This window comes from Bos mutus, chromosome 29 (assembly GCF_027580195.1).
Source record: "Bos mutus isolate GX-2022 chromosome 29, NWIPB_WYAK_1.1, whole genome shotgun sequence".
Lineage (NCBI taxonomy): Eukaryota > Metazoa > Chordata > Mammalia > Artiodactyla > Bovidae > Bos > Bos mutus.
The window spans coordinates 9,616,985-9,642,102 of NC_091645.1; the positions used below are offsets into that span (position 1 = coordinate 9,616,985).

General features: G+C 37.2%; 1 protein-coding gene across 1 annotated transcript in view; it reads left to right on the forward strand.

Moving 5' to 3' along the window:
* Positions 1–23,431, forward strand: part of LOC138986259 (disks large 1 tumor suppressor protein-like) — a 516,603-nt gene extending 493,172 nt beyond the window's left edge. The window contains exon 4 of the mRNA XM_070365272.1: positions 23,256–23,431. Coding sequence (XP_070221373.1) covers positions 23,256–23,375 — 120 coding nt within the window. The 3' untranslated portion in view covers positions 23,376–23,431. The remainder of the gene's footprint in view (positions 1–23,255) is intronic.
* The last annotated feature ends 1,687 nt before the right edge of the window (positions 23,432–25,118 follow it).

Genomic DNA, 25,118 nt, shown 5'->3' on the forward strand with positions numbered 1-25,118 from the left:
ACAAAAATGGGAGTGGAATAAAATCAATAGGCAATTCTCTTATGGGTTTACAGAAAGTAGCTAAACACTTCAAGCCCATTTTCTGTTATTCTATCAGTCCTGAACAATGTATTTCAGTTTTATCATCATTGGTTATTTGAATAGAAATTACTATTTTTAGAAAAAAACTAATTAAAACACATTAATTCATTAGCTCCCTTTTCATTCTGCATTTAAGCATAACATGAGTTAATTTGAGCTATATCTTTTAGTATCTCACATTGATTGGGCATCCATTAAAAATGACAAAATCAATCACTTAGTGCATGAGACTCATAAGTATGGATTTCTCGCTATGATCCCCTTTCATTGCTAAAGAAAAGATTATTTAACTTTGAACCCACCAACCAAGTTCTCCATAGTATGACCTTAAATTTTTTACTTTTACAGATTATATTTCAGAAAACCTTAAGGGTTATCTTCCTATAAGGCCTAGTATCACATGGTAGCTTCAGATGATGGTAATGGACTTGAAGCCTAAAACTGCCAGTTGGGTTAGTGGACCAGGCCTTAAAGTGAGATGAATACCTTCTTTTATTTAAAAAAATTGCCAAGTGTCTGATTCAGTTTTTCCAATTGTCAATGAAAATAAACTAAAATGATTTTTTTAGAAAAGGTAAGTGGGAGTTTGTATTTCCGTATTTAATCCAGGAAATAGTCTCTGAAATATGTTTTACTTTTCCTGAGGTGTTACACCTGGTGTTACTTTTCTTGAGAGAATGCTGTCAAATCTGACCTACATATATTTCATAATTATTTCAAAATCAGAATAATTGAAAATACTATAAAACATAAGTAGTACTTTAAAAATGTTATGAAAATTTATTAATTAGAACTCAAAACTGGAAATCTATTGCATTAAACAAAGTAAATCAACACTGAAATCTGTTTCAATTTGAAAAATATAAGCTAATTAAAAAACATGTCATGTGCTATATATCCATTTATCAGAATATTAATGACTACAGGTATAAGGTAAGAAACATTATTATTCTGCTTTAAATGCTGTATCAGAAATAAAAGTTATTATTACAGCATTTTGAGTTATCATGTAAATTATACAATTCAACAGGATAAATATCCATGTGAGATTTCATGAATATTCTGAATTAATTATGTTCATGACTATTTCTAGGGTGGCACATGTAACACTTCTCTAGGACAGAACTACTTACAACAAAGTTATATTATGATGTTTGAAAGTGAAAGTGAAGTCGCTCAGTCATGTCTGACTCTTTGAGACTCCATGGACTGTAGCCTACCAGGTTCCTCTGTCCATGGAAATTTTCAGGCAAGAGTACTGGAGTGGGTTGCCATTTCCTTCTCCAGGAGATCTTCCCAACCCAGGGATTGAACCCGGGTCTCCCTCATTGTAGGCAGACGCTTTACCATCTGAGCCACCAGGAAAGTCCTATTATAATGTTTAAATGGTAATTAATGTATGCTTGATTTAAAAGCTGCATATGGGTGAGGAGAGCTCCTCAGGGACTTCAGAATGCAAATCCTGTTCACTTCAGCCACCTCCACTGATATTCTTTTTTTTTCCCCCAAGTGACTATGTACTCGGGATGCCCTTGTTTCACTTTCCTGGGACTTTTTGGCAGGAAACTTGCCAACAACTCGGAAATTTTCATTCTTTCTCAGTTCAGCCCCCATCACGTTGTTCTCCACAAGGAGTCCACCTTCTAGCACTTCTGGCTGAGAGGTTTTCTTCAAGTTTTGCTCTGTTGACACTTTCTGCGAGACTGGAACTGCTGACTAACTCTCTGGTGTGTCCAGGTTCAACCTCATCTATCTCAACTCAGTGAGCACATGTGACCACCACTCCCATCAGAGTGCTCAGTGGCAGGAAGCATGGGTGCTTCCACGGGCTCTCTTCTTTCCTTCCCATCTTGGCATGAAATGCACTTAACTCTCGTCTTACATCCTATGACCTCTTGGGTCTCTCTCCATTCTCCCTTCTGTTGTACACACCATGGAAATAAATTCCTCTTCATAGCTTGCTGTATAGTCTTAAGAATAATGTTAGAAGATTAATGAAAGGAGAGATTATGACAAATCGAGACAAGGCACTGCAAAATGGCAATATAAAAGGATCCATTAGACATACCAGAGAAGTGTTTTTCTTCTCCGTTTTTCTGCATGTAAAAGGCAGGAAATGATTATGGCCTGTTTCATAATAATCTAACTCTCCCTGCCCCCCCCCCAATAAAGTAATCCTAGATCTCACCCATATGACTCAGATTGCTTAAGGTCTTAAGTGCTCCAGTCTGACCAGACTGATTTGCAGAACCTTATACTTTTGGGGTAAGATATTTTCGGCCAGAAAATCATCAGAGCAACTGAAAACTCAGATTTTCTTTCATGTGGATCCCAAGGTCATTTCTGATGTTAAGTCACTTGTATAAGATTGAATCTTCTCTTTTGAGTGTTTTTGTTCAGGTTCCGTTTTAGCCCTTTTGTCACAAATGTCACTACTGAGGAAAGAGAAGTGACACGACTTGGTTGAAGAGCAGAACTCTGGTGCAAGACTTAGATTTAAATCGTTGTTCTCACACATAGTGACTTTAGGACTTGAATAAGTTTTTAACTTACCTGAATCTCAATTTCCTCATTTATGAAAAAGATATGATATTACCTATATGTAAGCAGCGTGGCAGGAGAGTATTGAAAGTACACAGCACAATATCTGGCATAGTGAAAAAATCACCTAAGGGATAATTTATTGATCAACTCCCAAGATATACCTTTAATTTATCCCTTTCTTTGAATATGGTCATTGAGAAAAATGTGGTCATCCCAATAAACACAATTTAGTAACTGGATATAACATGTTTTATAGAATGGACAGTTCTTAAATATGTCTTTAATAATTAAAATAAAATAATCCCAATGATGGGGATATAATAGCTAGAATACAAGGCTTCCCTGGTGGCTTAGTCAGTCAAGAATCTGCCTGAAATGCAGGAGACCTGGGTTCCATTATCCCTGGAGAAGGGAATGGCAACCCACTTCAGTATTCTTGCCTGGAAAATTCCATGGACAGAGGAGCCTGGTGGGCTACAGTCCATGGGGTCACAGAGTCAGACACCACTGAGCACCTAACACTCAGAAAACAAGGAAAATAATGTTAGCCTCTGTTAAGCCAGAAACATGCTGTTAGATGATTGGTCAATAGGACATCAGTTCTGGATAGTAGGCAGAATATTTTGGGCTAAATTTAATAAAATATGAACAGTTGGTAGAATTTTTCTCTTGCTATGTAGGAATTCTCAAGAATCATATGTAATAGCATATGGGATTTGATACAAGAACAGAAGAAATGTGGAACTGTGAAAAAATCAAAGTAAATCTGTACTTTGTAACTTTGGACACCTAAAGGCATCTGGGCATCAGTGTTCCTTCCTGTAAAACAGTGTATATTAATGCATCTCTGAGGTCCTTCCTTTTTCTATCTTAATCTAATGTTATTCTAAAGTATATTATCTCTGCAACTAAAATTATTCATGTACACTAAGTATCTTAAAATGTAGTAGTGGGTGAATCATATTTCAAGTGTCCATTAATTAGACATTTAAAAATTTTTTTAAAAATCTATAAAGATAGTTGCAATGTGGTGGCTCAGTGGTAGAGAATCTACCTGCCAATCCGGAGACACAGGTTCAATCCTTGAGTCAGGAAGATCCCCTGAAGTAGGAAATGGGAACCCACTCCAGTATTCTTACCTAGAAAATTCCATGGACAGAAGAGACTGGTGGGATACAGTCCACAGGGTCGCAAAAAGTTGGACACAACTGTGCGTGCACTCACACCCATGTTGTTATTCCTGTAATTTAAAAAATAATTACATGATTGTACTGTCAATTGTTAATATATGTAACAGGTTGATGTGCATAATAAAATTCAAATAGCAGAATGAAATGTGGACCAGGCAGCGTAAAAGAGGGTTTTATTGATGTCAATACTACATCTGTTCTGTAAATAACACTTTTTGTATTCATCAACCCACCATCTTTTTAAAAGAGTTACAGTCCTTTAGAATTTCTAAAAGGGAATAGCTGTTGCTGGCCATTTGAAAGATATTTTTGCTAATGCTAATATGTATTATTTATTATTTTTAATAGAAAAGGGGTTATGTTGTACTCTTATAAGTATATTAATCATGGAAGTATTCCCAACTTTAGGTTTTTTTTTTTTTTGGGCAACTAAAATAATTTTTGTTTTCCAGAAGAGCTCTATGTAGAGGAAATGAAACAAATCACCGAGGCAACAAATGTTTTTTCTGAGTGGCTCTGTCTTCATCGAGAAAGCTATTTATTCATGTGGTTATATAGTTGCATCTGCTCTCATGCAGCTATAGAAGCAGCACATCCATTCATTCATCTTATTCATTTAACAAGTATTTATTGAAGGCTTAATATATGCCTGACACTGGAAGGCATGGGGATATAATGAACAATCTGTTCTCGTGAAACTTTTAGTCTAATGGGAAAACAACCAATTATAGAAATACCAATGTGTGATAGGAGGTAAGTGTAGGGTGCTTTGAAATGAGCACAGGGCTACCTAAAGAATCTGCTGTGTTGGATTACAGGATAGGTAGGGGTTTCATATCAGGAAAGGGTTTTCTGAGGAAGTGACAATTAGACTGATTATGCAGAATGGAGGAAACAATGGGGGAAATAGTGTTTTAGGTCAAGTCCCAGATGTGACAGATTGCTAGAAGAGAGAAAAGTGGGAGAATGGCATATCCCAGTGTGGCTTGGATGTACGGTATCCACGGTGAGTAGCAAGATAACAAAGGATGCAGAAAGAGTAGAGGCCCAGTTATAAAAATCAAGTTGAGATATTATCTTAAAGGAAATAGAATTTTCCTTCCATCATTAACCCTGGTCTCAAATCCCAGTTTGCCCTGACTTCTCACCCATTTTATTTCTCCGATTTGAGCTCTCTCCTATTATCTGCCACATTCCCCTTTGCCCATCCTTACGCCTGTTCAGTAAAAATAGTGGTTTTACCTTTCAGTAACTAGATGACCTTCTCTGAAATGTAGTTTTCTCTTCTATAAAATGGTCCGTATCTTCAGGATTGTTTTGACAATAAGAACTACAGAGTACTTAGCATGTTATGTTGTAGGGGTGCGTTACTTTTATTTAATTATGGTGCAAGTGGGGGGCCCTGTGAAGGGCCGCAGTCTCCCCATCTTCTTGTCTTTTCATGATGCTCTTCTCATATCTTTCCTGCCAGTGACATTGATCCTGACACATAACATCTCAACCAAGCATCTGCAATGTGGCAGGCCCACTTAGCGGAAATTGGAACAGGAGGCTTAATGGATCAGGAAAAATCTGCTGGGTGGCTGAGAGAGGCAGAAATACAGCTAATAGTAGGGAAATTTTAATAAACTCTGGCCTTTTAGTATAGAAAAGAAGGGACAAGAGCCAATGTGAAAAGATTTTATGACTACATTAGTAACCTGGGATTAACCATTTTAATTGCATAAAACACTTTAGCATATTAATTACATTAATATAATACCTTAAATTTCCTTTATTAAGTATTCCATACAACTCCCAGAATGATCAATCTAATATAAACACCCAATGGCATAACTCTCACATGGAGGCCCTGCTTGAATTCAAGATGAGTGGTTGTCCAGATTCTTACCTTAGTTTGTAGATCTCCCTGGACCTAGCACTTCAATTCTTTTCCTGTCTCATCTTCCATTATTCTTCTTTGTGTTTTATACTCCAGTAATGTTTAAAGAAAATTCATGGACCAGACTACTTCTATATCTACGCTACTTTTTCTGTCCTTCCTTAACTCATTTGCCCATTGGCCTTGCTGGCTCCACTCTGGTCTTTGAAGGCGTTAGCCGTGTTTCTGCTTTGGAGACTTGCACTTCCTAGTCCTCTGTCTAGATGGCCTCAGCCATCTGTCTCAGTCTTACTTATCTTCCAGGTCTGGCTGTTCATGCCATAACCTTTCCTAAAATCTCCAGTTAGATTTGGTATATGTAATACCTGGGACATATTTCTGACACGGAGACAACTTAACTCCTCTACTCCTTAGACCGTTGAAGAAACAGCAAGGCCGTTTCCTAGAGGGAATTCAAACCCAGGTCTTTGTCACTGACGTCCGTGCTCCTATCCACTGTCAGTGTCTCTTGGTTAAGTAACTTCACGTTTATAATGTAGTTAAAACATACTCGTGATACTACATTTTGGATTTGGTTCCTCTCAACCTAAACATCTAATTAAATAAAAATAATGCACCCACATAATGGTTAATTTAAAGTTATTCATAATTAATTGTAGGTTTGTATTTTTTGGACACATATCTAGCTTGTAAAAGTAAACTTTTAGAAATGGAATAAGAATGTACCATATGAATCATACCAGTCATCTGTTGATACAGCTGTAGTAAATAGTCTTTCCTGCCAAACCTGATTACCAGGATGTTATTCACAACATCAGCCCTTTCTTGACACTATGAGTAAAAGCTATGAGTGTTATGAAGAGCTGTGAGTTTGGGAGGATTTAGGTAAATTTTATTTTATGAGATAACTGTGGGTTTGCAAAGGAAACAAGTGCAAATCACATTTTGCAAGTCAAATAACATTTACGTACATTTATTGTGTTCAAAATTTTTTAAATGCATAACTGTCTTTATAAAGTATAAGGTAATTTATCACTTCCTTTTATTATTTACCCATTTTTTCATCTGAATGTTTGTACATAAGATTTTCTTAAAGCAGATTATCAATGATTACAGCTTTCTGAGAGACCTATCTCATTGCACATATGCATGTTTCACCAAAGGCAATTTGGGAATGTGTGTTTGACCCAGGTTCAGAAAATAAAGTTATAGATGTGGATTTGCCATTTATTATGTTAGCAACTTTAGAAAATTCAGTTTACTCTTCCTGAGTCTTATTTTCTCAAGTCTGAAATGGGGATAATAAAACTGACTTATGCGTACTTCCTTCACAGGATTATTGTAGAGAATCAAATGAGTTTATTTAAAAATTATAAAATACTTTAGATATGGAAAGGATGACTAAAATTATTGAAAGGAGGAAATCCTAGAGTAAATTGAAATCTTTTATACCATTAACATACTGGGAGGTGGAAAAAAATGAGAGCTGTATCCATCTATGTGTTAGAACTAATTTTATGTTAATTACAGGGACCCAAGCAAATTGGCCTTATAATTATTAGGTATCCCAGAAAACTGAGTATTGGGTATTTGGACAGCATTTGACATGTACAACAATTTGGCTTAGAGTGGCTGCACAGTATAGGATTCAGAAGCATAGCTTTTGGAGTCAGATTCTTGCTGGAGTCCTAGTTCTGCCAATTACTAGTTCTGCTGTCTGGGCCAAATTACTTAAACTAAATCTCAGTTTCTTTATTTGTAAAATGAAATAATAATAAGCACTTCAAAGGGGTGTTGTGAAGATTAAATACAATATTCATTGCCTCCACAAATATTTGCTGAGTGCATACATGTGCCAGGCAGTACTGTAAGCAGTAGAGGTGGAACAGTGAATAAAGCAGACAGGGACCCTGCCCTCAGAGAACTTCCGTGAGAGTGAAGAGACTGGCTCTTAATAGGCGCCCAGATAGCAAACATGGCATCAGTAGCTGCTATAATTTAAAAAGCTGAGAAGTGGAATATAGAGACAGATGAGTATAAAAGAGAGCAGGGCTATGTTAGATAGGGTGGTCAGAGAAGTTCGAAAGGACCAGCTTTATGAAGATCTTGGGAAGAACATTGTTGGCAAGCGAGACAGCAAGTATAAACATACACATAGGGCTTAGTATAGCGGCTATACACAATGTATGGTCACCGTATAGATGCGAATTTTCCTGTTTCTCCTCCTTATTTTCCTCTTTCCTTTTCTCTTATTTAGGGAATCTGACATTTAAGGATAAATTTCAAAGTATGATCACTAACTCAACAAGTCAGTTACCACTGTAGTGGCAAACTTTTATTACATAGTCATGGTAATGGGGATTTCCTCTGGGCTTTCATGAATCTTTCCCAGGTTAATAGGTGTTTATTGATGAGAAAAAGAGACCAGATATTTTAACCTTTTCTCGTGTACATTCAAAATTAGTACCAGATTTGAAATCCTATGAAAATATTCTCCCCCAAATACCTCTATTCCAATATTCCTGCATACACATATCCATTTCTTTGCATCTAAGTAATTCAGTTCTTGAACTAAACTTTCAGAAGACACCAGGTTTTGTGAAAAAGTGGTTTGACAGTAAATGAATAAATTCTTAGAATTTAGAGTTCTATTTACCCATTAAGTAATCTTAAGTCAAAAGTTCTAGGAAAACCACCATTCTTTGGAGCCCTCTGAGCATAAATCATTCTCCCACTCTATTATCTGCTCATTGAATGGTATGCTCCTTTCTCAGTTGTTATGGTTAGATAAATGCAAGTTGTTCTATCCTACCACAATGCCATTTCCCAATTGTCATCATTAGAAAAGTGGGAATTGATCTTGGTTTTTATTTTCCCCTAAATTTCAATCTATCCCAATTCCCATTCATTCTTCCTACCTTGCCCCTCCTTTTACCCCTCTACATTTTTTACACTGTTAACTGGGACCTTCCTTACAAAATAAAAATACATGCACACACATACCTGTGTGTATACTTTGTATATATGTTGCAATTCTGGTTAATACCCTTCAGGAGTTCCCAGTACCCTGCTGCTGCTGCTGCTGCTAAGTCACTTCAGTCGTGTCTGACTGTGTGACCGCATAGACGGCAGCCTACCAGGCTCCCCTGTCCCTGGGATTCTCCAGGCAAGAACACTAGAGTGGGTTGCCATTTCCTTCTCCAATGCATGAAAGTGAGAAGTGAAAGTGAAGTCACTCACTCATGTCCAACTCTTTGCGACCCCATGGACTGCAGCCTACCAGGCTCCCCATCCATGGGATTTTCCAGGCAAGAGTTCTGGAGTGGGTTGCCATTGCCTTCTCCCCCAGTACCCTACTTCCTTGTTATTCAAAGTGTGGTCTGTTGACCAATTTCAATGGCATCCTTTCAGAGCTTGTTGGAAATGCAGAATCTTGAGTCCCTTGCTAGAACTACTGAGTCAGAACTTGTGTTTTAGCAAGATAACTAGATGATTTGTATACTCAGTTGCTTTTGCACCCTTGGATTTAAGAATTGGCTTATTGGATAAAGTTTACTAGCTTAACCTCATATACATGGGCCTCTTTCCTCTGGCCCTTGTCTAACTTTCCTGTCTCTGATCCCATCACTCTTCATGCCTTAGATTTAACTGTAGTCAATTATATTTAGTTCCCCAAACAATCTGAATTCTATTCTGTTTCTATATACCTGCTTTTCTTTTTGTCTAGAATGCCTTTCAACTCTCTAGCCTATGGTTTCTTAATAAGCTTTTTTTAACCTTTAAGACTCAACTCAAATGCAGATTTCTCTGTAAATATCTTCCTTGATACTGTTCTCCTGAACTGAGCTAGTCAATCTTTGTGTCCTAAGTATGAGATCTGTGTCTGTGTGAAAGTGAAAGTCGCTCTGTCGTGTCTAGCTCTTTGACCAAGGACTGTATAGTCCATGGAATTCTCCAGGCCAGAATACTGGAGCAGATAGCCTTTCCCTTCTCCAGGGGATCTTCCCAACACAGGGATCAAACCCAGGTCTCCCACACTGCAGGCGTATTCTTTGCCAGCTGAACCACAAGGGAAGCCCCTATCTGAGTAATAGTCATCATCCAGGACAATCAGTTTTTACACGTGCCTATCTCTTGCTAAAATGTGATGTCTTTGAAGGTGATGGGGAAGTTATTAGTCAGGTTTATAGCCACTGATCTAGTATGGTGCTGACAGGTATACTGTAAGTGTTGATTGATTCTTTCATGTAACAGACATTTGGTAGACATTGCTGACTAAGTAAATGAACTAGGAAGGAAGTGGATGGAAGCACTTCCTTCCTACAACTTATACATACACATATGTGTATGTTTATATAGCATGTACTTCACAAGAAATACTGGTGAAAGGTATCTTTGTATTCTGATCAATAGAATGTTCAGTTGACAGGTGATTGGTGAACTTCTCTGTGAATGATTGCCAGACCTGAAATGATACTTGAAATGTCATTTTAGTACAAAAGAAATGGGATAAAAGAGGTAAAAGTCCTCACATGCTCCAAGAATAATGGCAACTGTATCACATCTCTGATAAAGCAGCTTAAATGAGCATCATTTAAACCTTTAAGTGTCAAATTTAAAATACTTGTAGGTCAGTAACACATTTGTGTTAATATTACATAAAAGCTAAAGCAGCCAGATCAGATTTTCAGTTTGATAAAAAAAAAAGGCCAACTTATATCTGTTTAGCTTCTCAGAGATTCTATATGATATGATACTTAACCTAGTTTTAGGGGAAATTATATTTAGTATTTATAATACATTTATACTAATAAAGGTCTAATAATTTTTAGATTATATAGTATATTTTAGTATAAAACATTACAATTTGTCTTAAAGTTGTACAATAGAAAATTTAAAAGTGGCTTTATTGTCCTAAATCACTTGGTCATAAAAAAATTGAAGAAATAATAAAAGTTGTTTTTTCCCCCCCCAAAGCAGGATGCATTAGATTGCATTCAGCTTTCAGGGTACAAACTTGTCTAGGAACGGAAAGTAAGTTCACAGCACTTCTGCCTTTTTTTTTTTTTTAGCATTGCTTTGCATTTTAGAGAACAAAATGTATCAGTACCATTGAATGGTTTTACCCCAAGTAGCCTCTAAAAGGAACTTAAAAAAACATAATAATGATTACTGCTTGGAATTTATCCAACGAACTATAAAGATGACATCAGCACTATGCAAACAGAGCCCCAAATAGGTATTCTGTTATTTTGTGGTTGAGATAGGAGTTAAAATTTTTAGTCATTTTCAAATATGTTCTTAAATTATTCTGAAAACCCTAGACAGAAATGCCTCAGAATAATCAAATATATCACTTTTCCACGTAGCAATAAAGGTGACAACAGAGATTCTCCCTGAAGACCACTTGCACATATTTTTTAAAATTCCAAAAGTCAATTTTAAAGATACAAGTCATATCATTTATTACCCATATCAGCAAGAATTGTTTTGGTCCATAAGACACAGTTGAAATAATAGTATTAAAACAAAATTTACCTCTCCTATAGTTCATACTTTTACAAAGAGATATATAATTTATCACATTGTATTTATGGTATCTCCAAAAAATTACTTATTTGAAAATATAGTTCTAAATAGAAAATGTGAAGAGGAGTTAGAGATTTTCTTGCTAATAAAAAGTACTTGAAAATTCTTTGCTAAAGACACCATAAATGAAAACATACTTTTAGGAAAAAAAAAAAAAAGAAATTCTCCCTCCCTGGTCTTTGTTATGACTCCTCTAGGATTTCAAGCTATAGTGCTTTCTTGCTAGTCCTTTAAAATAAAACTGTCCTGAATTAACACACATGTAATTTGCTTAGCAATCTGAAGTTCTATTTAAATCGAGGACAGGTCTAATTGTTAGTTCTTCCTGGCTGACTGCTTGATGTTGGCTATGGTGCCTGATCTACAAAAGCCTGAACATTCTTTCATTGATTAACATTTGTCCAAAAACATATATTCATAGGTGTCAGAAAGACAAGGCACATACAAAAATAATATCCATCTACCCCCCTTATCTTTGTGTTAGGCTTTGGCAGAATTTTTAATATCTGAGAAAAACCTCTGACAAGAGAGAACTAGCTACATTTAAAGTGATGGCATTCTGTGTGTACTTTTCATAAAACACTGTCCAATATAAATGCAATTTTTGGAAACTCAAGAAGATTATAAGAACAAATTGATATGAACTGCATACTTAATAGGTTATAATTATGTCTTATCAAAAGCTCAACTTTTTAAATCCTTTATTCTTTAGAAATATGGTAATTGTCCCCTTTCCTGTGTAGTTAATTATAAATTTCAGGAAGAATTAAGTCAGCTAAAACTCTTCACTGTTTTTTCTTTGTCTCTATGGTAGCAGTGAAAATAGAAATGAATTGCTTTGATCTTGTTTCTGAATGGCATTTCTTTCCTCAAAGGATGGGCCTTATTTGGTAGACCTGAGATTTTAGATATTTTTCATTAGCTGTTTATTCAAACGAGGTGTTTTTTACAGATGAATTTTAAAATGTGTCAGGAAGAAAAATGTAGCTTATTTTAAAAATCACAGGCTTTGTTTCCACAGGAGTTTGTAGTTTATGATATAATAGATCTACCAATGAAAAGTATTCATTGACTATGGTAGTAGATAATGTTCAAAGTTTCTTTCTTGCAAGGAGAAAACTACAATTGTAGTTCATTTCGCTTGTCTCATCTTATTATGTCAGTAGGATGCAGTGACAGCATGCAAATATCAATGTCATTTAAAGTACTTTACAAGACTGTATTTTTAATCTCGTGTTTAGAAGCTTAAATTACTCTATTGAATCTAACTACGTAGGAATAATTCAACTTTGGAGATTTCTAGAGCTTCAGGGATTATCAGAAGATGCTTCCACAAAATTCTGTAATATAATATATTTCTTAGAAATATTTACAGACCAATTATTTCAAATATGTGATTCCAGACTGCAGAGTCAATTCTAGCTCCCAAATTTAGTCATCCTAAAACTGTTGCAGTATTTCAGATGTTCTTTCCAACTTAAATTGAAAACTTAGATTTAAAATTCCTGATGTGTGTAAAGTACTTTTGTATAAGCGGAAGACCTGGGTTTGGTCCCTGGGTTGGGAAAATACCCTGGAGAAGGGAAAGGCTACCCACTCTAGTATTCTGGCCTGTAGAATTCCATGGGCAGTCCATGGGGTCGCAAAGACTCGGACACAACTGAGCAACTTTCACTTTCATAGTTTTTCTCATTTAATTTTCATAGTGAACATGTGAGATTTGTGAGATGCATACTATTTTATACTTGGGGTGAGAAAATAGGTTTAGAGAAGCCAAGTGGGATAGGGGGAAAATCTCTGTTTAATAAGTATTAATCTTATTAACTTATATGTCTCTAATTAATAAATATATTTTATTATACAAATAAATACACTTCTGATTAGAATGTATATTGGACCCTGGGTTAAATATATTCCATTATTATTTTATATAATCCTAATAATAATCCTTTAAACTGGGTATTATTCTCTCCACTTTATGGATGAGAAAACTGAAATTCACAGAGTCTAAGAAACTTATTCACAGAGCTAAAAAGTGACAGATTTAGCATTCTAAATATGGATTCTAAAACCTTGGATTCCTCATTGTTTTAAACGCTTTCTTCCACTGCTTTTCAGGATAAGTAATTTAATATTAGAATGAACTAACAACTCACTTCAAGTACCTGGCATCTAATAGTACTCAATAAATATTGTTTTATTATAGACCTGGGAAATGCCTTCTTCCAGGGCCCTCTCTCCATTGATGCCATAAAATAAGTTCCAACAGTGACACTCATATATGATAAATATTCAAATGTGGTCTGCTTTGAACATTCAGAGCTTATATAACTCATCATAGTTAATTTATCCAGGTAGCCAAATGATTAGAAAAGATTTTAACGTGACATATTTCATCCTCTTATGTACTGGTTAGCACCTCTGCTAACCCAGGCAAATGCCTGCTTGGAGAGTCACAAGAGATTTTGGAAAACGTGATCATGACTCAGCATTGCCATCACTGTCTCCTGAAAAACTCTCTCTCTCAGCATTCAGCATCCTTTGGAGAATGGGTCAGCAGCATTTTTCTCATTTGCAGAAGAGCTGAATGCATGATTTCCCAGCACAATGTTAATCTTACTAAGGATTTCTTAAGAAACTAGTTAGGCCAACTCATTTTAAACATCTTTGACACCTGAGAAAATATTAATGAAAGGAAGTGAGTACAAAGATAAGCCCAGGAAGGGATAAAGTTGAATATTGAGGAATTAAGCCCCAAATTTAATGACAAATGTTAATGCTGACCATGAGCGGGTTTATTATCTGTAGTAGATATCTTGAACAAGCAGGATGTAGTACTAGAAATCTTCTTATTTGGGCTCTCTCTTGTTACTTTAAAACTTCTTAAATCAGGGTAGAGTTGATGAATGATATTGTGTATTATATGTGTACAATATAGTCATTCACAATTTTTAAAGATTATACTCTGCTTACTGTTTTTATACAATATTATCTGTATTTTCTGTATTGTACAATATATCCTTGTAGCTTATTTTATACAAAATTGTTTATTTAAAGCTTCTTAGTGTCAGTGATCCCTACTTTGCTGTCTTGATGAAAACTCAAGCAGTCCATGACTTTCCAGGTACTTGCAAAGAATTAAAAGTCCTACAGCCACTTAAAATCACAAATACAGCCTCAATTAAGTAATTAAAATTGTCCAGTCTCAAATAGTAATCAGAACTCTGAACACTTTTCCTGATTAAATATTCTCTTTTTCTTACTATGGGGTCTTCAGATAGAGTGTCTGCTTTGGGGTAATGCTATAGGTAGGGCTAGGTATTTTTTTTTTTTTTTCTTCTTTCTCATTTGCTAGTTGGTTGTTGATCCCTCCAGATTTGAAGTACGGTAGGGAAATTTAAAAAAAGGAGAGTGGAAAGTTATTACCCTGGGATTGTCATATTTTTTGCTCTCTGAGCCTGACATCATCATAATGATAATAACAAAAACAAAGAAAATAGCTGACGCTTATGTAATGTTGATTATGTCTAGAAATAATTCTAAGCACTTGTATTAATTCTTTTAATCGTCATAACTGAGACAAGAGAGTTTAGTAATAGACCCTGGGTCATCACTGTTGTTGGTCTTAGGGAGTTTCTCTTTCTGGGCCTGCCCAAATTTCCTGTGGGGCTACCCTGGTGGCTTACTGGTAAAGAATCTGCCCACCAATGCCAGGAGACACAAGTTTTGTCCCTGGGGCAGGAAGATGCCCTGGAGAAGGAAATGGTGACCCACTCCAGTATTCCTGAGTGTGAAGTCCCATGGACAGAGGAGCTTGGCAAGCTGTAGTTCATGGGTGGCAAAGCATCTTTATGGCATATTAGGAAACTAATTGGATGAAAATCTTTATTTCTTTAAGTACAATTATTTATATACATATGTGTATACACAAATATGTATGTATGTATGAATGTATACATACACATTATATAGCTGCAATGATTTGAAGTTATCCCAAAGAGTTGTGTTTTTCCCCCAATTTTTTGAAATTTATGTAACTATACTAAAGCATATATTACTCAGTTCAGTTCACTTGTTCAGGTGTGTCCGACTCTTTGCGACCCCATGAATTGCAGCACGCAAGGCCTCCCTGTCCATCACCAACTCCCAGAGTTCACCCAAACTCATGTGCATCGAGTCGGTGACGCCATCCAGCTATCTCATCCTCTGTCATCCCCTTCATTCTCCTCCTGCCCCCAATCCTTCCCAGCATCAGAGTCTTTTCCAATGAGTTCACTCTTCGCATGAGGTGGCCAAAATATTGGAGTTTCAGCTTCAGCATCAGTCCTTTCAACGAACACCCGGGACTGGTCTCCTTTAGGATGGACTGGTTGGATCTCCTTGCAGTCCAAGGGACTCTCAAGAGTCTTCTCCAACACCACAGTTCAAAAGCATCAATTTTTCGGTGCTCAGCTTTCTTCACAGTCCAACTCTCACATCGATACATGACCACTGGAAAAACCATAGCCTTGACTAGATGGACCTTTGTTGGCAAAGTAGTATCTCTGCTTTTTAATATGCTATCTAGGTTGGTCATAACTTTTTAATATGCTATCTAGGTTGGTAATAACTTTCCTTCCAAGGAGTAAACATCTTTTAATTTCATGGCTGCAGTCACCATCTGCAGTGATTTTGGAGCCCCCCAAAATAAAGTCTGACACTGTTTCCACTGTTTCCCCATCTATTTCCATGAAGTGATGGGACCAGATGCCATGATCTTCGTTTTCTGAATGTTGAGCTTTAAGCCAACTTTTTCACTCTCCACTTTCACTTTCATCAAGAGGCTTTTTAGTTCCTCTTCACTTTCTGCCATAAGGGTGGTGCCATCTGCATATCTGAGGTTATTGATATTTCTCCTGGCAATCTTGATTCCAGCTTGTGCTTCTTCCAGCCCAGCGTTTCTCATGATGTATTCTGCATATAAGTTAAATAAGCAGGGTGACAATATACAGCCTTGATGTACTCCTTTTCCTGTTTGGAACCAGTCTGTTTTTCCATGTCCAGTTCTAACTGTTGCTTCCTGACCTGCATACAGATTTCTCAAGAGGCAGGTCAGGTGGTCTGGTATTCCCATCTCTTTCAGAATTTTCCACAGTTTATTGTGATCCACACAGTCAAAGGCTTTGGCATAGTCAATAAAGCAGGAATAGATGTTTTTCTGGAACTCTCTTGCTTTTTCAATGATCCAGTGGATATTGGCAATTTGATCTCTGGTTCCTCTGCCTTTCCTAAAACCAGCTTGAACATCTGGAAGTTCACGGTTCACGTATTGCTGAAGCCTGGCTTGGAGAATTTTGAGCATTACTTTACTAGCGTGTGAGATGAGTGCAATTGTGTGGTAGTTTGAGCATTCTTTGGCATTGCCTTTCTTTGGGATTGGAATGAAAACTGGCCTTTTCCAGTCCTGTGGCCACTGCTGAGTTTCCCAAATTTGCTGGCATATTGAGTGCAGCACTAGTCAGCAAATGTGTTTTCTAGTAATTTTCAGTTCAGTTCAGTTCAGTCATTCAGTCATGTCCAACTCTTTGCGACCCCATGAATCGCAGCATGCCAGGCCTCCCTGTCCATCACCAACTCCCGGAGTTCACTCAAGCTCACATCCATTGAGTTGGTAATGCCATCCAGCCGTCTCATCCTCTGTCGTCCCCTTTTCCTCCTGCCCCCAATCCCTCCCAGCATCAGTCTTTTCCAGTGAGTCAACTCTTCACATGAGGTGGCCAAAGTACTGGAGTTTCAGCTTTAGCATCATTCCTTCCAAAGAACACCCAGGGCTGATCTCCTTTAGAATGGACTAAGCATTAATTCTTAAATAATGATGTTTACAATAATTCATCCTTTAAATGTAATTATTCCTTACATTTATACCATACTTTACATCTCACAATGTATTTGGAAATACAGTAGTACAGTCATTTTAGTTCTGCCATGGCACTTAATTTTGCCCCTTGAAAACATCATGTTTTAATCTCTTTTTCTTTATCTGTCAAACACCTGAGAGTTTCGGAAAAGATGGGAAAGATACCTTATGTGCTTTTCCAGAGACCAAACTCAGGAGAACCTCTTGAGTTTTTGTTTGTTTTTATAGGATCAAGCCTGGATCCCTCTAGGTCCACTCTGTGGCAGGACTCCCTGCTGTCCATAAGCTGTGAAGTAGAAATAAACCAGGGGAATGGCTAAAGTCTGCTTTCCCTGTAGCATAGAATCATACTTGCCCTCATTCCAAGGTTTCTGTGACCCAAAATTAAGGGGTTTCCTCACCAAGTCCAAGGACACCTTGGTTCACTATCAGCTGGTGCATGGCATCCCTTTTCCTGGAAGGCCCTCTACTCATCCTTTCACTCCTAAAATCTTCACTAGAAAAATGAAGTATCTTCTCTATAAAGCCATACCTGACTCAGTCAGTCACAGTTCAGGAGTCTAGCCTTTGGCCTCAGTTTCTCTGCACCATTTTTCAGGGTCCTTGCTCATCCCTTACTCTTGATCCTAAAAATGGATGAGATACATCTTTTTCCTCTGTCCATGTCACTTTTTATTTATATCATATGGTATACCATATACCAGCTTTCATTATATAATAATTTCATGATTATTAGTGGCCCTTTTTCTTCAGTTGAGCACTTCTCTAGACATAGACTGAGTCTTGATATATCCTTATTTCTAAATAATACAATAACTAATTTATAATGAATATTTGTTGACTAAATGAATAAATGAATGAGTGGTCCTAGTTTTTAATCCTGTTTTAAAAGTAACATGTTGCATTATATCTCCTAAAATATTGGGTGCATTTTAAGAGAGGATTTAAATTTTAATATCTCTAAATTCTGTTATCTCTATATATACCAAGCATGTATGAGAAATGAGTGGCTGAGTAAATAAGTGAAGAATATGTATATAGTACTATTATATGACGCTTCTGAACACAGGAAAAAATTCTATGATTATGAGAATCATTTTATTATGAATAGAACAACAGAGGTTTTTAGTTTTTTTCTCTGCTTTTAGAAGAACATGCTGTTTTGAATGAAGCATTTAGGTCAAAATTTTATTTGGGTATATCAATTCTTATTCTACCACACACAAACTTGTTCTGAGAATTAAATGACTAAAACGTCACTTTGTTGTTGTTTAGTTGCTCAGTTGTGTCCAACTCTTTTTGCGACCCAATGGACTGTTGCCCACCGGGCTTTTCTGTCCATGTGATTTCCCAGGCAAGAATACTGGAGTGGGTTGCCCTTTGGTTCTCCAGGGGATCTTCCTGACGCAGGGATCAGATCTTCATCGGCAGGAGAATTCTTTACCACTGGGGAAGCCCATAGAGGCACTTCAGTTCAGTAGCTCAGTCGTGTCCAACTCTTTGCGACACCATGAACCACAGCATGCCAGGCCTCCTGTCCATCACCAACTCCCAGAGTTTACCCTAACTCATGTCCATTGAGTCAGTGATGCCATCCAACCATCGCATCCTCTGTCGTCCCCCTTTCCTCCCACCCTCAATCTTTCCCAGCATCAGTCTTTTCAAATGAGTCAGCTCTTCACATCAGGTGGCCAAAGTATTGGAGTTTCAGCTTCAACATCAGTCCTTCCAGTGAATGCCCAGGACTGATCTAAACTCCAAAACACTGTAACAAATGTAAGCCTCTGATACACAAAAAATTTCTACTCTCTCTGGGGATGGAATGGGTTGAGTGAAAAATCTTTATATCATTTTCTTGAAATTCTTTGTGGTTAGATATTTATATAATCAATCTGAGATGTAATTGTCCAGCATATTTGGCTCATTTGCTCAGGATATTCTGGAATGAAATATGTCAAGATAATTAAAGTCAGAAAAAGACAACCAACGAAGATGAGAGAGCTGGAGACAGCATAATATTTTAAAAAGACCAAAACTCAATAGATAGTTTTGCTCTTAAGAAAACATGTTTTTCAGAGTTAGCTTTTCAAATCCCTAAATTCTGGTCAAGTCATATATCAACAGTCTAGAGGCATAAATATTCAGTGTCGATGGATGAGAGGGAGAAGGGAAAGTGAAATCTGTCTTTAGGGTAATTTGTCACCAACTTCTACCTTAAACTCTAACTTGGAGAGAGACTGGCCATTGAGGGAATTCTAATGTTTCCTCTTGATTTTTGACCTAAGAAATTAACTTAAAAATAGACTAGAGAGTGTCCTTTCCCCTAGTATTTATACTGATTCTTGCTGGCCTTCTAAGGGCTATGCTGTGCTTAGTCGCACAGTCGTGTCTGACTCTTTATGACTGTAGCCCGCCAGGCTCCTCTGTCCCCAGACTCCTTTGCCTGGGGATTCTCCAGGCAAAAATACTGGAGTGGGTTGCCATGCCCTCCTCCAGGGAATCTTCCCAACCCAGTTATCACACCCAGGTCTCCCACATAGCAGGTGGATTCTTTACCTTCTGCGCCACCAGGGAAGCCCATAGCCAATAACCCCAAACTCTGTTTTGTTTCCCGCATTAAATATTAGAGAGAAAATACTAAAGATGGAGAAGAAAAAGAGAATTTTTAACCTTTTTCTTCCCTAGCTGTGACAGTTCCCTTGACCCATGTTAGATTCTGTCTTCTTTAGAAGTAGAATAAAGGGGTAGGTAAAACCTGAGGTTGGGGTTTTCAGTAAGGACGCTGAGTGGAAAACTCTTGTGAGAGTGTTTGGTCCAGTAGCTCTTAACCTTTATTATCATGCAAACTCACAGAGAAGTAACCACATCCTGTGCTAACAGTGGATCAGAATGATAGGGATCCTCAACTGAGGATGTGCCTCTTTGGAGGAGGAAACAGATTAGATTATTGGGAGGAATATAGGTGGCTATGTGCTTCTCCAGTGGCTCAGCTGTAAAGAACTCCCTGCCTGCAATGCAGGAGACCAGGCTTTGATCCCTGGATTGGGAAGATTCCTGGAGAAGGGGATGGCAACCCGCTCCAGTATTCTTGCCTGGAGAATCCATGGACAGAGGAGCCTAGCAGGCTGCAGTCCATAGGGTCACAAAGAGTCAGACAGGACTGAAGTGACTGAGCACACATGCGGCACTCACATGGGTAGATATAGGAGTGGATCAAATAAAATCCTCTCAGTTTATAAGTGAGAAAAATGAGGTTTGAAGTGTTAAAGTAACTTTCCCAAAGTTCCACAAATAGATTCATGGAGACACTAATGAAATCTAAGATCCCAACTTCTATTCCAATCTTTTTTTTTCTAGTCACACACTGTAGATTACAAAATAATATATATTTTCATAGCATCTGTCTTCAGTAGGCCTTTTTATGTTATCTGTCCCTGTGTGATCATATTGTTAATTTTCGTAATTAAAGCACCAATTAAAAATATGATCACATATTGTGTGTGATCATATTGTTAATTTTCATGGTTAAAACACCAATGGGCTTCCCTGGTGGTTCAGTCGTTAAAGAAACCTGCAATGGAAGAGACCCAGGTTTGATCCCTGGGTTAGGAAGATCCCCTGGAGATGGGAATGGCAACCCACTCCAGTATTCTTGCCTGGAGAAGCCCATGGACAGAGGAGCCTGGTGGACTGCAGTAGCCCATGGGGTCGCAGAGAGTTGGACACTTTCACTTTCAAAACAGCAATGAGAAGGCCTTAATATCTGAAACTCAGGTAATAGTGAGACAAGAAACTCCGAGAGAGTTCTGTCTTTCTTTACTCCATGGTATATATCCATAGAAGTTTAAACACTCCTTATTTATGCCCCCCATCACATTTTATGAGTACTCATATTCCTACATCTAAGCACAGCTCACTTATTTATTAAATTTTGCCTCTTTACCATGTGCTCCATAAAAATATACATTATCTAGATATAAAAAGAGCTTATTATTACTACTATTACTACTAATAACTATTATGAATTACTACAAAAGACACATTCTTCACCACTAACATTATTTGATATGACTTCTCATAATTAGAAATAATAGCTAGCATTTTAATAATGCTTTCACATTTCAAAAAGCTTATCTTTATATGTAGGTAAATTATATTTATCTGACTTATCCTATCAGAAAAGGAAAATAAAATTGTCCTTTTACTTTGCATGTCCTTTTTCATAAAGTCCTTGCAAATTGTGATAGTTATCTGAAGCAAATCTTTATCATCTGAGAGCAGTCCTATGGATTTGTATATGCTGAGTCACTCAGTCATGTCTGACTCTGTGACCCCATTGACGGTAGCCCACTGGGTTCCTCTGTCCATGGAATTTTCCAGGCAAGAATACTGGAGTGGATTAGCCGTTTCCTTGTTTAGGGGATCTTCCTGACCCAGGGATTGAACCTGCATCTTCTGCACTGGCAGGAGTATTCTTTACCAATGAGCCACCTGGAGAGCCCTGTGAATTAGGCAAGATACTAATTCTGTTTTACGGATGTGACTACCAGACTCACAGCACCTCCTGGCAGCAGGCACGTGGTAGAGCTTAGCTTGAAATTGTGGTCACCTGACACCAGTCCAGGGCACCTTATCTACCCTGTTGGTACTTTATTTCATATTTTGATTTAAACAAGAATACTGAGCCTGGAGATTGATGATCTAAGTGTATTTTATGGTGACTTTATCAATAATCACTCAAACAGCGTTTCAGAATTTAGTGATGCCTTAAAAATAAATCACCTAAATAAAGGTTGCTCTGAAAAGCTTACAAATCACAAAATAAGATTCTTAGCACAAGTACTGAATCCAATACTTTGTTCCAGTTAAATTAGACATGTTAGGATCATTGATAAGATGAAATCATGTTAGTTGATGACATGTCTTAAGGTCCATTAAACAGAAAATGAAAATACGAGCTTCTCATAGAAGGAGCATGCATGGGCTGCAGAGTCAGTCAGATTTTTGCTGCAGTCTCAGTTATGCTGCTTTCCTGTAGGATAAATTATAGATGAGTTTTTTACCCTCTGTGAGCCTCAGTTTTCTCTTCTGTCAAATGGGCATAACAATACTTCTGTCCATATTTGTTTTAGCAATGAGTGATAAAATACTGAATCCAGAATAATCTTTAGCATATTTAGTAATTCAGTAAATCACATCTGTGGTTTATATGATTATTGCTAATATTGTTAGTAATTTTTATGTATTATACTTGAGTGTGCAATAAAATAAGAGATAAAAAAGTTTTGTTGTAATCATTTCCTCCCCTTTTAGCACTAATCAGAGCTCTTATTACAGGATGGAGCTGTATTGCTGGTTAAAAGAAAGCACTTCATTTTCTCTAAAAGGCCAATTAGCATTGAATTTATAGGAGTTACAACAAAAGAATAGGTTAGCCTGAGACATTTCTTATGTATCTCATAAGTGAAATATCTCTTATATGAAAAGTACTGCCTGGCAAATGGTTTAGAATGTTAAATCTCTGTGCTCCTGGTTTCAATTCTTTGCACCTCAGTCTCTGATCTGACAAGAAAGGCCTCTAAAATCTATCTTGTCCAACTTTACTTTCTCTGGTTCTATGAAATGCCCTAGAGAGATCTTCACTACTAGTTCACAGTCTGGAAGGGGAGATAAGTAAACACATCTTTCTGTTACTTGGCTCAAGTGGTCTCACAGGGATACAGGATGTATCAGGGTCCTCGGGGAACCCAGAGGAGAGACCAGGTCTGCCTCTGGCTTTGGAGGCTTCTCAGATGGTTCCTACCGGGATCTGAAAAACCAGCTGCTGAGAAAGCCTGATTCCAAAACCCCAGGATTTAGAGTAATACAACAAAGCAAAGAATAGTTTCTTTGGCCTTGGTAAGAGTAGAAATAACATACCTCATTTCTTTCAGCACTGCACCAAAAAATCATCCTCAAAGATTTCTCCTGTACTTGTAAATATGGCAATAAATACGTTGATGATAAACCTATCAATGGCGTATATTGCTGCACATAGTATATAGAACATAATATCAGTTTTATTTATTTGCAGCAAAACCAAGGCAAGTGTCCAGCCCAGAACTGTTCGGTGGAAGGTCCTGCTTGGATGCCTGTTCACCACTGTACTGTAAGTTACTTGGATTATTCTAAGATTGGCCAGGTTAAGAGATAATTATTTTTATATTTTGGAACAACCTTCATGGAATGTGCTAGAATTAACACTCTGAAATTCTAGAGTTCAGCAGACCTTTTGAAAGGAGAAAGAATGTCTCCTCAGAACGCTCTTCATTGTAAGAAACACCTGTGATCAGGGATTCTATGTATTTATTTTTGGAGTGAAAGCAAATTGCAAAGGATTTCTCTAAATGGATTATTGATGGTTTACAATTGAATAGTCTTTGAAATGAATATATTTGCCCATTTATTTTTCTCAGTAGCTGCATATTCATGAATACTTGATTTTAGATGCCTTAGAGAAAGATTCTTTCTCTTCTTTCATTCTTGTGTTGACTGTTTAATAGTGATGAGTACACGGATTTGCAATTTTCAACTCTTCGTGTTATAATAATAGACTCTGCATTTGTGTGAAATCTTCCATCACAGAATTTTCAAGTGCCTTAGAAACAAACAGGTACTATGTCATTATTCCTGTGTAGCAAATGGAAGACTTAAATGCAGAGGAACTAAGAACAGTGCACGAATTCTAAGTCTGGGAATAGATTCTGGACACCCTGACTGTCCTTTCGTGAACTCACTCTGCTAAGCTGTGCTCTGAATAAGTGAAGAAAGTGACTGATTCATATGATTCTCTCTTATACATACATTGCCCGATAGAAAGGACAGTGGTTCCTCTGGGAACTGTGTGTGCTGTAACTGACAGTTTGCAAGTCATGAAATAATTTGTGTGTGATGAGGACAAAAAGTTCAAAGGTTCCTTTTGAGACATTCCCCTCGTTTGACCCACCTTGCAGGCAGTGTAAAGTGATATGTGGAACTCTTTAATAAATACCCTCATCTTTTGTTGAGGTACAGGCTTCTGAAAGGAGCAGCTGCACTATCATAGCATGACTGATGGCTCTGTTAAAAGGCAGTAGGTCTGAGGGAGCCTGTTTCTCACAGATCGTGTGAGAAAGCGGAAGCTTGTCTCTGTCTTTTGTTTATCTGTGGAAGATGAGATGGTGGGGTAAGCTTTAATGAAGGAGAGACGATGGTGGTAAATTTTGGAGGCATTTTGGCAGTGTGGAAGCAGCTGAGACTTGCTCGAGACTCGGAGAATAAAAATGTCACACTTTTGTGAGCAGATGGTCAGAAGGGAGTGTATGCTTAGGGACTCTGCTGATGCCAGAGAAAAGATGAGCTTTAATAATTCTATTTCTTCATCAATCACTGCTTTTATTGTATCCCTGATGATAGTATTTCACAATTACTGATTTATATGTCTGTTTCTCCAAGGAAATCATGTACTCTTCAGGGTCCTAGTATACCTACATCTAGGTAAATCCCTGAGTTCATGGTAGGAGCTCTGTGAGTGTAGATTTAATAAACGCATCTTCAACCTGTTGATTTCCTCTTTATAATATAAGCTTTAGTAAATTTTTTACAGCCCTCATATTTCTTGCTGAAGAAGAATAAATATATATTTTACTTTCTTAGATGGTTTCCATTTCTGACCTTCAGGTGTCCTGTTATACTTTTTCCTTCAGAGTGTGTGTTTTGAGGAATTTTGTTCTCATACTAAACAAAATTTTGTCATTTGATTCAGCTGTGCCAGGCACTGTGGCAATTGCTAAAGATGAAAGATAAGATAGTGATTGCATTTTATCAAATACATTCATGTATTCCAGTTAATAGCTGATCCTCCAGAATACTGATAATTCCAGCTCCAAATAAAATAAATTTGACATTATAGTTATTT